Below are 13,583 nucleotides of genomic sequence, written 5' to 3' on the forward strand. Positions count from 1 at the left end.
TTACTCTTGATCGATTCCATGGTGGGCGTAGGAATAGCCCATGTGGGCGTGGTCACAGGGCCGCCGCCCCTTTGTTTTCATCTTCTCTCCTTCCCCTCCATCCCTCAGTGACGAATTGAAATAATTTCAGTACTCTACTTGTGAGCTCTGCTGTGTAGGTAAGTGTCTCTACCTTTACAAGTAGTTTCTATACTGTTAGAAGTGTCAGCATCGATTCCTTTGTAGTGTAAGTTTCTATGCTGTTGATAATAACATTTCATGGTTCCTTGTATGTCTATGTAGAAGTGAGTATTTTGAATTGAATGCTATGTCGGACAGGAACCCGGTGGAGTTGCTGCAGGACCTGAGTGATGTGGTGGATGGAGGCCATTCTGGGGCCAAGTTCTGGAGAAGCTGCAGTTTGTTGTCATTGTATGATGTGAGCCACACAAGTACATACAGTAAGTATAGTACACCTTTTTAAACCTTTGCAAGTACAGGTTATAAGATACAATTTGATTTCATCTATATATCCATCTATCTGTCTTATTTGCATAAACTATATAGCAATCTGTCTGTCTGTGTATTACGCTGACATTTTTTTGTTTGAGTTTACTCAATTTTATTTTCTCAAGTGGTTGCACAAAATGAAATCTGGATCCAGGTCAATCTACTTTAAAAAAAAAAACTTGGATCCAGAGGATTTTATTTCATGCAGCCACTTAATGAAATATAATTGAGTAAGTTCTACACACCAAATTTTTCAATGTAGAGCTCGACCAATTAATAGACCGGCTGATATTAGGTCTTTTAAAATAGGCCAAAATCAACAGTTTTATTTATTTTATTTTTTTTTGCTGATTTTGGCCGATTTTTAAAAAACAAATTTTCACATTACAACATAACACAACGACCTCCAAAAAAAACCTAGCAAAAATTTGGTTGATTTTTGCCAATTTTTCTCCCTATTGCAAAGTTAAACAGATGCTAAAGAACAAAGTATTAGAAACAGTGAAATGCTTTGCGTGTAGTTAATATCATTATTATTGTAAGTATTAAAGACCAATAACAAAGTTGTTTTATTAATTTCACATTTTTCAAAGTTAATAATCCCATTAATTGGTTATTGGAATTTTACTCTGACTAATATAAGAACCGGCATCAGTGGTTCCTCTGTGCTGTGTTTTCACCCTTTTAGCAATTTTGGTGATTCCTCCGTATGGCATTTAAAAATTTTAGCAACATTGCGGGCTTTGATGGGCAACATTTTTACACTTTTCGGGGATCTTAAACCGGGGCCTTCGTGCAATATTTCAGGACTTTTTTTCAACATTTTGGGGTTTCGATACACTAACACTAATATTTTTTGGAACATTGTAGGCTTTGATGGTCGATGTTCCAACCGTTTAAGGAACATTGGGCGTGTTGACATACGACATTTGAACAATTCTCTTAACATTCCCTCTGTACGCCGTTTTAGCATTCTAAGTGGTGGCAGAGGCATTTAGGTGCAATGTTTTACAAACCTATTGCAATGTCTTGGGCTTGGACGTACAAAGTTTGATCTGTTTTAACTATTTTGATGGCTTTGAAGTCCGCTGCATAATGTGTTGCCACTTTTAACATTTTTAGCATGGTACACTCATTGAGTCGCATACCTTTCGAGCACGTTGCCTGCATGTCTAGCCCGGTCTGTTGCATTTACGACAGTGGCTTCGTTAAAATAAGGTAAAAACCCGAGAAAAGAACGACCTCTTTGGCTGCCTTTTTTTTTTTTTGTTGTTCCGTTTGGACTTTCCCTTCGCTTGTGGTTTACACACCAGCGCAAGATGGAAACCGGCGTGAGTGACGCACACACAAGGCACCGCGACCCCAACAAACCGCTTCCTGCCTCCTTTGACTCTGACACGAAAGTGAGCACTGCTTCCAATAAGCGAACAGCAGACGAGGACGTGTGGGGAAACGATGTGAACAACTACGACTATTTATGTAGAGGCGTGAGTTGTGATTTGTGTTGGGATCTATTTATTGAAGTGTTGCCGCCAAGGATGGTTTGAACTCACATCTATACAATATGTCAACTCTACGTCCTTCGTTTTCGTCTTTGTCAGTTCATATCATTTGTGAGCTATCGGGGTTTATTTTAAATGTATTTATTTCAGTATTTGTGTTTGAGAATTGTACTTTACATTATTAAACAATACTTAGTGAGCTTTTTTTTTTTTAATCTCGCACTTAACAAATGCTGCGTATATTTCAAAAAATGCTAAATGCTAATGTTAAAACTAATAAAAACTAAACTGAAATGAAATATTTTTGTTAAAACAAAAATGAATAAAAACGAACAAACCTGCTCTAAAATAAGTTATTCATTACTAATTAACAAAAATCAAAACGCGGGAAAAAAAAAAGAATGATAATGAAAAATCCAAAACTATTATAACCCTGGTCACAAATTTAGTAAACGCATCATCTGCTTCAAACGAACTGTCAACGGTTCGCATTTAAATTTGGTCGAACATATAATCTGCTTCCCATCTTACCTGAAGGACACCATTTTCATGACCTAATTTGGTCTTTGCGCTCTCTTTTCTTCTCTAATGCACAAGAAGAGTCTTGTGGTTGGAGGCACTAGTAAGCGATGTCTGCCATCTAGTGGTGAACACTCGTATTACAATGTCAATCTGCTCAGCAACAGGAAACATTTTTATGTTCAAAAATCAATCGAGGGCCACTCTGAGTGCGGGCAAGCCGCCCGTTGCCCACCCTTAAGATAAATTGTTTGGGATATGCCCTCTGTTGTTGTTGTTTTTTTTGTTTTTTTTTTAGGTTAAAACTGTGATTTCACACTGTCCCAAAAGGCAACCATGAGTTGGTGAGAAGTGAACGTTTGAAAGCACGATGCGGCGAGACGAGGCGGAGGAAGTGAGAGCGACAAAGGGAAGCGGGTAACTTTTAAATTAGGAATCAAACAGGGACCACATTTAAAGTCGGACTGCGCTAATCGGCGCGAGTCGTGCTTGCACAGGTGCTCCACACAACTTGTCCCAAAAGGGATCAAGATAGATTGATTGATCGCTCAGGGTGATAAACGCAATGAATCACGCAGAAACTATTATGTAAGTCAAGTAGACGCACGTCGATCGTGAGAATTGCGTCGAGTGTATAACGACACGAGAGTGAGCGAGGTCGCGTGACAATCTGGTTGAAAGCAACGGAAGTCACTAATAGAACATACTGACCTTTTTTTTTTTTTTTTTTTTTTTTTTTACACCTCAAAAACAGGTAAGTGCGGTTCATGACTTCCTCTTAGCAAAGGAGGGGGAAAAAAAAAAAAAAGCAAAACGCATCCACGCCTCAAAAGTCACATTTTCACCCATTTCTAATGTCACATTTGTGTAATGTACCTGTACCTTCAGGGACTGTCTGAAAAAAAAAGTGTTCTGATTTTCTTTTACTATGATGAGTTATCTAGCTATCTAGCTAGCTATGAGTATAGTACAGCTCTATTTAACTTTATAGTGTGATACATTTACGTTTGGTCTATAAGAGCTGATTGTTCTGGAACTTTTATTCAGGTATTTATATTTAAAGTTTGTGCCATATATTTTTGTTGAATAATTTAAGTAAGCGTTTTTTTTTTATTTTTTATTATTCAATGTTGCATTGGTTTACACTAATATTCAATGTACTTTTTAGAAGTAAAACCTCTGCCTCGTTTTCGATGACCACTTTGGCCGACTGCGCTACTGTGTTTTAATTTTTTTTTAAGGTGATGCTTCTCAGTTTGGAAAGTTCAAGAACCACTTACAGTGTCTCTATCCATTTACATGCAAGTTAGGTGTTGCTTCCAGGGACCGTCCGAAATCACACTTTTCCCTCACAGAAACAACTGAGCGACTCTTCCATCCATTCAATTTAGGGCCGACTTCATCGCTGTGGAGAGTCTCCCGTCCCGTCTTTGTTCAACATGACGTCAGACGGAATAAAATGGATTCCGCGCTGCTTTCGTGACAGGTAATAAGACATGTGACAGGGTTGTAAATTAGGATTATTAGTATTTTATTATAGGATTTTTATTGTATTACATTCAATAGTTTTGTTTTTGTTCAGTTTTGTTGTTGTTAAATTTTTGGAATAGTTATAGCGTTATAGCACAGTGTACACATATAGAACAGGATTGAATGTGCAGTATTAAAAAGAGAAATGTATTTATATTTGTTTCATTTAGTACATTCATGATTGAAAAAAAACACAATGAGGAAAACTGAATTTGCAACATTTGACGCCCCATTTGTACTTGGCAGGGCGAGCTGCTTCTAATATTTGTATACCGGTAATTATTATTTTGAATAAAAGCACCTAACAGGTGTTTGCGCTGCAAATGGAAGTGAAGCGCAGAAAGGAGCATTTCCACTTCTGTTTTTCCTTCACCTGCGTGCGTGTGCGTGTGGGCACAGAGCGAGGAGGAGGAGGAGGAAGCAGTGAGTTCCACATCCCGCATCCGAAGCAGCGAGAATCATGACGACCGCTTTTGTTGTTCTTCTTCTCTTGTCGCTACGCTTCGCCGCCGCTGCCGCCGTGAAACTAAAGTGTCCCGAACACCAACACGGCAGTGAGTTGTATATGCTTATTATGCACACTTTGAAGAGAAACGCTTAAATAGAGGCTCATTAAAATAATGTATTTACTTGAATAAAAATTCCGGTATAATGTATTGCACATAAAATTGGGCGTACATAAATATATGAAAACAAACCGTTGTGAAGGAATGAATGCAAATGTACTTCAAAGTTGAAACAACTGAACTGCACACTTAACAAATGTCCATTAATAGAGTTAATGCAAACATTGAAATCACTGAAAGATTATGCGCAGTTTGAACATTATTTGGATGTAGTGATTGTTTTGCATGCCGCTAGAGGGAGCCCACACGCCACACTTTGAGAAACACTGCGGTGTACGTTAGCGGGTGACACGGGAGTGGATTTTCATTTTCGTGCCATCACTCTCCCACAGAAAAAAAAAATCCCATACCGTCCCATCACGGACCATAGTAAAAAAAAAAAAAAATCCTGTCCCGTCCTGCCTGTTCCTGTTCAGAATGACGACCCATCCCGTACCGCTCCCGTTTTGGAGGTCAGCTACATTAAAAAAATTATTAAAAAAAAACAGTATGTCGCCCCCTCTTCCTCATGGACTCTGCCGCTTATTCCCCCAAAAATGTCAGCCTCTAGTGTACCTCCTGTATCACGGTTGTCATAGTTTAGCAGTTTTCATTATAGTTTGTTTTTATTTCATTTTGACATTTTTAAAAATTCAGTTAATGTTAACTCGTTTCTAGAACAGGTTTGTTCGTTATTCTTAGGGAAACACTTTAGTGTTTATTAATTTTGGTATTAGTATTATTTTTTTAATGTATGGAGTATTTGTTGAATGCAAGATAATAAAAAGGTCAATTAACTGTTGTGTGACAAAGTAAAGTAAACTACATTTCTGTCCAGAAGAACAGCAATAACGAAATAAATACATTTAAAATGAACTCCGGAAGCTCATGCATGATATTAACTGACGAAAACGAAGGACATTTTAGTTTTAGTTACTTTTATAAACATAAGATGTAGCTTCAGTTAGATTTCGATTTTTTTTTAATCGGCATTCTCATTTTTATTTTAGTTTGTTAACGAAAATATTTGTTTTTTCCATTGTAGCGATTTCATTAGTTTTCGCGAACCGCACTAATCGTGGGACGTACGTGGTCAAAACAAGTGTAATAGCTGTTAAGTTTATGTGTGTGTGTCCTCTCAGGCCTGATCTGCTTTAACGACTTCAATCAAAACATCACATGCGCGTGGAACAGCTCCAACGCACGCACGGGCGACGGCGTCGCGCCGTGCAGTGTACACGCAAAAAGGATCAACACTTCACTGCGGTGAGGAAAAAAACATGAAACTTAAAGTGGTGGTGCCGTACTCGGGCATTTGCATCTTCGTACTTAATACAGAACGATGGCGCACATTTGACGGCTATGTTTTTATGCAAGGAGTAAGGTTGCAAGTTCAGGGTTCAAGCCTAGGTTAAGGTTTTAAGACCGGGTTTGGGTTTCGAGCGAAATGAAATCGTTGCTGTGATTTCAGTCGCCGCCAATACGAGTCTGGGTGTGTTCTTCGGCCGCTGGACGCGTGGACGCCTTCCTCACTGCAGACGTGCTCGATCGTCTTTGGCAAAGACGGCATTGTGAGTACCTACACGGGAGCTGTAACGGTTTACACTCGCAGGCAAAAAAGTACTCACGTTCTCTACTTAAACCGGAAGTCAACCCAAGCATCTTTTTTTCAAGAATATGTTCCCTGCAGGCCCACTAGTTGAAACACGGCATTCTGATTCATTTTGCATTTGTGGAATAGAAGTCAAGCAGCAAAATGCACTCGTTTTTAGCCATCTCCGGGGGCGGCCACTTTGTCTTCTGTCGACTGAAAATGACATCACAACTGCTCACCTGTTTTCTGAATCTGAGCCGTTGTGATGTCGTTTTCAGTCGACAGAAGACAAAATGGCCGCCCCCCGAGATGGCTAAAAACGAGTGGATTAACACTTATTCCACAAATGCAACATTTATCAGAATGCCCTGTTTCAACTAGTGGGCTTGCAAATTCTTGAAAAAAAAATGTTTGCATTGACTTCCCGTTTAAGTAATAGTGCGGATACTTTGGAAAAGCCCCTCTTTGTGTGTTTCGTGTGAATCGTCGTCGTCTGACCTATTTGCTTTACTTGTGCTCAGGCCAAGTAGCAACTTAGTTTAAAGGAAATAGTTTGAAGAACACCGTCACTTAGACAGAAGTAGTGCTTCGGCACCATCGTGTGGCATCACGGTACAAAGGCACTATATTGCAGTGAGTTATCGAGATCCACTTAGACAGAAGTAGTGCTTTGGCGCCATCTTTTGGCATCTTGCTGCAAGAAAACTACTTCACATTGAAATGATATAAGGAGCTTCAGTTAGGCAAAAGTAGCGCTTTGGCGCCATCATGTGGCATCTTGTCAATAGTAAATGGTCTTTCATTTGTATTGCGCCTTGTCTTGCTTTTGGCGGCAAGGAAATATTTTGAAGTTAGTTGAGGAGCCTAATTTTAGAAAAAAAGTAGTGCTTTGCCACTATCTTGTGGCATTTATCTGCAGTTATAACGCTCTTCGGGCGTGACTGTCAATTTGCTCATTGATTTTCTATATTTGCGGTGGGCGAAAGCGGGGCAACTATTTGCAAAAGTAGGGAATAAAAATAAAGGTGAGAAAAAGGAATACTCCAGTAAAGTACAGAAAAATGAATTGAAAGTAATCGAGTATTATAGTTTCCAAAGTATTTGTACTTGGTGACTCCCCAGCACTGTGCTGTGCTCAGTTTCAGCAGCACCACGTGCTGAGAGTTTGGATCGACTGCTCTGACGTGGAGATGATCTACTGGCCGGCCTGTCACGGTGAGTGCGACGCTTTGAAGGTGCGGCCCGTCTAGGCAGCAAAAAATGTTTGGCCTTCATTCCTCGTTTCCTAACAGCCGTCACCCGTCCACTGATTCGAGACGTAGCGATGACACAAAATAACGATCAAATGCCACGTGACCCAACAAATCTGTCATTAGTTAAGCTAAACGGGTATGGTGCCCAAGGTTTAATTTAAGGTTTGATTTAACCATCCAGGTTGACATCACTCCATACACTTTACACCACTGGGTGTGGTATTTACAAATGCTATTTGATGCGATTTGTTGATATTTTGTCGGATGCTTTGAAGTTAGATTTCTCTGCGGCCCGTTAAGGCAGCAAACGAAAAAGTTCAAAGTTGAATGTCATTGCCTTCACTGTACATGTGTCTCTGTTAAGTTCTCTTTCAATTGCTTCTGCCCCCCCGTTTAGGCAGCAAAAAATAGTTTGGCCTAAATTTGTGATTGACTTGTAGCGATTGTCCTTCCATTGTTTGGAGACGTAGCAATTACACCAACATAACAACAATCCAATGCCACACGATTGACAAAATCAGTCCCAAAATTGCTAAACGGGTTTGGTGGGGCATTCCAAGATTGTTGAGCTAATTCACTACTCCGTGTATTGCCATATTCACAGTGAGATTTGTTCTTATTTTACGTTTTAAGTCTGATTTACTTTACAGCCTATTTGGGCAGCAGGCAAAAAGTTGAACATGAACCTCACTCCGGTTTACAATTGTCTGTGTTTACATTGTTTGGATCTCTTTTGCCGCCCGTTTTGGCGGCAGCAATAGTTACCAGTAACTTGTTTTTTTCGTTGTTCCACCGTCGTTTCAAGACGTAGCAACGACACAATGATCAAATACCAAAAACCTGAGAAATTGCTAAATGGGTTTGACGTGCCTGCCAAGGATAGCAGTCCAAGGCAGTCACGCTAATTTAGCCTCACTCTATTCACCTGTTTGTATTGTAGCTCCAGATACGTGTCTTTCACTCTCTTTGGACTTTGGCTGCAGCCCGTGTAGGCAGAAGACTCATTTGTCCCTAATTCATTGTTGGCAAATTGCCATTATCCCTCTGTTGTTTCCAGACGGACCAACTTTACCAGCTTTTAGTGATACGATTGACAAAATTCATATTTTAGAAAAAAATGCTCAATGGGTTTGGTCTACCTCATGTTCCAAAGTTGGGCTCGTTTCAAACAGCCAGGACAACTTCACTCCGTTCATTTTTGACCGGTCTGGCTTGTTGCTGTGTTCACTACATAACTTGCTCTCTCCGTTTCTTTTGCTTCTTTTGCTACTGCAGCCTGTTTAGGCAGCTCCAAAAAACCTTGAAGATTAACTTTCTTTTCACTTTTCACCTGTGTCTGTTGTGAGCGCATACGGTACACGAGCTTTAGTTGTTGCTCTCTGCCTGTGTACTTCCTGTTTGGACTTTTTCCACAGCCCGTTTAGGCAGCAAAGTTCTAATTGTACACTCGCGTGGTTGAGCTAAAATGGCAATAAAAATGATCCCTCCATTGCTTTACGACATAGCGACTTCATGCTAACTATGCTCTCTGTTTACTTTTTGCGCTTATAATTCTGCTGCAGCCCGTTTAACTTTTTTAACCAACCTCACTCCATTCACTGTGTGTGTGTGAGGGGGCGTGCATGTGGGTGCGTGTGTGTGTGTGTGTGTGTGTGTGTGGGGGTGTGCGTGTGTGGGTGTGTGTGTGTGTGCGCGCGTTTGCAGTGAAACTCCCTCCGCCAGGGAAGCCTCAAATCAACCAGAGCAGTATTTCCTGGGCGTCTGCCGAGCAGGGTTTGATGTCGCCGTACGACGTCCAGCTGGAGTGGAAGCTGGCAATTGAGCCCTGGAACGTGTGTAACTCATACGCCGTGTCCAAATATGCAACATAACATTAAAGGACATAATATTTTTTCAGTATTTCAAACAGTTCCCAGGTGTCTTATTTAACTCATTCACTGCCAGACATTTTCAGACCCTATTTTACCCTAATATGTGGAAGAAATTTGAAAATAAATAAATAAATAAATTCCTATTTATTTATTTGTTCAATAAATTGAATGGCTGGACTGTGAAAAGATGAGTAAATACGTCAATGGCAGTGAATGAGTTAATGACATGACTCTGCTGTATTACGAGAGGAAAAGTATTGGGGGGGTGATGATATATTCTATTTCTCAGACTATTTGTATTCATAAAAGTAAATGTTTCCCTCCTCCAGGGGGCGTTAGTGCACCGAGAGACGAAATACAGCGATGAGTCGTGCCGATCGGAGCTGAGTCTGGATAATTTGATGCGTGGGGCGGCATACGAGGCGCGCCTTCGGGTGAGGCCATCGGAGGAGGATCAATTGGAGTCGGTGTGGAGCGACTGGGGCGCCGCCGCACGCTGGACGTCCGATGTCGGGGAGGCCGCGGTGCCATCTGCCGGTGGGCTGCAGTTCCACACACTTACTGTACTTTGGCCCCTGTCTGAGGGGTAAACTGGATCCAGATTTCTGAATCTAGATCAACTATGAATCCATTTGTCCTTGATTCAGGTTTTCAAATTAGGGTTTTGAAATTGTGTTTGAAGTCTGATTCAGGGTTTCAAGTTAGGGTTTAAAAAGAAAAAAAAAAAAAAAGAATAGGGTCTGAAGACAGGGTTAAATTTTCAAATTACCGTTTCAGGGCAGGGTAAATTGTTTTCAAACAAGGGTTAGGGTTTGGAAAGATTGTTTTGATCTTGGGTTAAACAAAGTAGGATTTGAAGCCAAAATTAGGATTTCAAATTGGGGTTCCAAGCCTGGCTTAGGGTGTCAAATCAGGACGGGGGTTTCAAGTTAGGCTTTCAAGTCTGGGTTAGGGTTTTAAATATCAGTTTCAAGTTAGGATTTCAAATTAAAGCTTCAAGCCTTAATTCAGGGTTTTAAATCAGGTTTTTAAGACTGGATTATGGTATCAAACCTGGGTTAAGATTTTAAATGAGGGCTTCAAGTCTGTATTTAGAGTTTTAAGCAAATGTAAGTAAGGAGGAGTAATGTAAGGTTTCAGATCCCAGACTTGCCTTGTCTTTGTCAGACTCCCTGTGGTTGGTTTTGGGGCTGACAGTCTCAGGAACAGCCTTCGCCGTCTTTCTGGCTCTTCTGGTCTTCGGGACGAACAAGACCCACTGGTAAGGACATAAATATTGTGTGCCATCATCCTGTCAACACTTCCTGAGGCAAAGTATTTTGTGTTTTTAGGGTTTCCATCTTCAAGAGAATTCGAGGTCCACTTCTACCAGACCCGGGAAAGTCCTTCCTTCAGAACGTAGGTTTACCGCAGCGAGAAGCAGCTGCCAGACGGCTCCTCTCGATCATTTATTCAAGATTACTGCCACCTTCTACAATAGCAAGAAAACAGAAACACTGGAAATAAAGTCCCTGATGGTGTAGTAATCCATTTGTGGGACTTTGGTGCTATCATTGTCAGGGTTCAGTTCACACTCAGTGACGGTGTGAATGTGAGGGTGAATGGTTGTCTGTCTCTGCAGAATATGCGCACTGCAATTGACTGATGACCAGACCGGAGGGTAGTCTTATCCTGAGGAACTAGGATAAGACTATACCTGGGACAGGTTGCCAGTCAGTCGCAGGGAACATAGATAAAAAGACAACCTCGGGATAAGACTACACCTGAGGATCCTTATCCTGAGGATCCAGAATAAGACTGCACCTGAGGATCCAGGATAAAAGACAACCATCCTTATCCTGAGGATCCACAAAAAGAATATATGTGGGACAGGTTGCCAGTCAGTTCCAGGGAACATACAGAAAAAGACAACCGCAGGATTAGACTAGGCCGGAGGGTAGTCTTATCCTGAGGATCCTAGGATAAGACTCTACCTGGGACAGGTTGCCAGTCAGTCACAGGGAACATAGATAAAAAGACAACCTCGGGATAAGACTACACCTGAGGATCCTTATCCTGAGGATCCAGGAAAAGACTACACCTGATAATCCACAACAGGACTGTATCTGGGACTGGTTGACAGACAGTCGCAGGGCACATACAGAAACAGACAACCGTTCACTCTCGCAATAGTATCGTCATTGGATGGGAACTGAACCCAAGCTGCCTCCCCCAAAGTTCGTAGCAGTACACCACGAGTGACCCTAGAAATAAATCAGAGAGTACTCACCTTGGTAACTTGTTCTCTTCTCCAGAAGTGGGCGAGTCCTCCTTTCAGCAGCGAGTCCTTGCAATCCTTCCTGCGGCCTGTGGACATCCTCGCGGTGATATCCGTTGGCGCTAAAGACCCTGGAGGTCCCGGAGACCTTTGGTACCCTGGAGGCCATGGAGACTCTTGCTATCCAAGAGATTCTAAAGCTCTCCTGGAGAAGATGATGATGAGGGCCACCGCGGATGGCCTCTTTCCCGGCATGAACTCCCAGCTCTGGCCTCCTCCTGTTCCTGTGGCCTCCCTCACTTCGGGCAACCTGAAACCGTGCGCGCCTGACTCCCCCTACGGCGCTGTTGGTACTCCCGCAGATAAGGATGGGGAGATGAAGGATGCTCGGAACCTCCTCCTGGAAGTTCTCGGCAGGTTCTCCCAGGGCAGCAACGAGGCGACTCCAGTTATTTCAGACTATGAGATGATCGAGAAACTCCAGAGTGAACGTTCGGAAGAAGATAAAGAGTCAGGAGGTAAACGTGAAGGTGAAGGACAATCTCCCTTTACAGGGATTTTCATCAAAGGCTCCATTCAGGTGAGTTTGGACTACGAATGCATCCAGACGTTACACCACCATGACGGCCCAGAGCTCCCCAGCACCGATTCGGGCATTGGGGGTGTGGGCGAGGAGCACGGGGGCCCCGAGGAGAGCTCGGAGGATGGGGAGGAGATGGCCCCTTGCTTCCCCTGTCCTCCTGGTCCACCTGGGTGTGGATCTCCTTTCAGTTTCCACCGTCCAACTCTGGAGAGTCTCCAAGCACTCGTGCTGGAAGCCACCGACTTCACATGTGGATCAGTAGAACCCTCCACTGGTGGCTATATGTCCGTGTGTCTGCAGGATCACGTCACAGACTGAAATACATACACCACCCCACCACCCGCTCCATTTTGTGGCCGCACCCCTTTGACTTTGACCTCCATGTACATACACTAATATTAAAGTCTAAAAAAGAAATGTTTTAAGTTCAATTGAATGATTGTAATTTAGATTAACTTTTTAAATCAAGCACTCATTTTAACATCCTAAATGAGATGAGATGCGCACCACCCCCAACCTTGCAGAAGCCCCCTCCCCCCCCAAAAAAGCCCAGAAGCTTTTTTTTTGTTGTTCAAATTTCTTTTTTATACTGTTTATAGTTTAAAGCAAACATACCCAAACTTTGTGAGCTACACAAGCCTTTCATATCCCTACTCATCTGGCGCACCCCCACTCCTCCTGCACACAAGAAAAATGTTTTTTTGTCCGTGTTAAAAAAGGGTCATTATGTACAGTTTATGGCTACCTTTTTCACACTTTTCATGCCACGTACCCCTTTCAGAATCTCCTTTGAGCTGGCACACCACCACTACCCCACATACACCCTCAATGAAAGTGCCCCAAATTTACTTATTTAATAGTTAAACAAGTTTCCAGCAGTCTATCCTGGACTTTTTAAGCCATGCACCCCATTCAACATCCCCACGTCGAATGGCGCACCCCCGATTCCCCATACACACCCTTAATCCCCCCAAAAATCCCAAAAGATATTTATTTATTGATTGATTTTATTTTAATCTTCCAAACCGCTTATATAATTTAGCTTGTAGTTTTAGGTCAAGCTCTCACTTGCACGCACCACCGCCTACCCAAAAAGTCTAGAAGTTTTTTTTGTTCAAATATTGTCTTTCTCAAAATGCCCTCTGATATGGCAAACCCCCTCTACCAAACGCACCCCCTAAATGAAAGTCCCAAATAGCAATTTATTTGAGTTGAGAGAATGACGCACCCGCTCACCCTAAAAAAAAAAAAAGTACGAAGAAGTCAGTAAATCCAAAAAAGGCCATTTCTAGTGGAAACGCTTGTATTCAACCTTGAACATGTGCAAGTAGAAGTTGATTTAAGTGAACTGACAATGAAGCATTAACATGTTGAACAACT

General features: G+C 42.0%; 1 protein-coding gene across 3 annotated transcripts; it reads left to right on the forward strand.

Moving 5' to 3' along the window:
- The first annotated feature begins 52 nt into the window (after window positions 1–52).
- On the forward strand, window positions 53–13,583 carry LOC147146553 (uncharacterized). Of its 3 annotated transcripts, none has more exons than XM_086034439.1 (12): window positions 53–158; window positions 319–440; window positions 3,902–3,996; window positions 4,440–4,594; window positions 5,788–5,911; window positions 6,117–6,216; window positions 7,379–7,454; window positions 9,197–9,324; window positions 9,693–9,900; window positions 10,531–10,624; window positions 10,695–10,761; window positions 11,658–13,583. In XM_086034439.1, the coding sequence occupies exons 4-12, from the start codon at window positions 4,501–4,503 to the stop codon at window positions 12,519–12,521; spliced, it is 1,755 nt and encodes a 584-aa protein (XP_085890565.1). In that variant the 5' UTR covers window positions 53–158; window positions 319–440; window positions 3,902–3,996; window positions 4,440–4,500; the 3' UTR covers window positions 12,522–13,583. The 3 variants fall into 3 exon arrangements, with proteins under 3 accessions (XP_085890565.1, XP_085890566.1, XP_085890567.1); XM_086034440.1 differs by lacking the exon at window positions 53–158 and adding an exon at window positions 180–226; XM_086034441.1 differs by lacking the exons at window positions 53–158; window positions 319–440 and adding an exon at window positions 2,854–2,927.

This window comes from Filicampus tigris, chromosome 6 (genome assembly GCF_054856515.1).
Source record: "Filicampus tigris isolate MCC_2025a chromosome 6, RoL_Ftig_1.0, whole genome shotgun sequence".
Classification (NCBI taxonomy): domain Eukaryota; kingdom Metazoa; phylum Chordata; class Actinopteri; order Syngnathiformes; family Syngnathidae; genus Filicampus; species Filicampus tigris.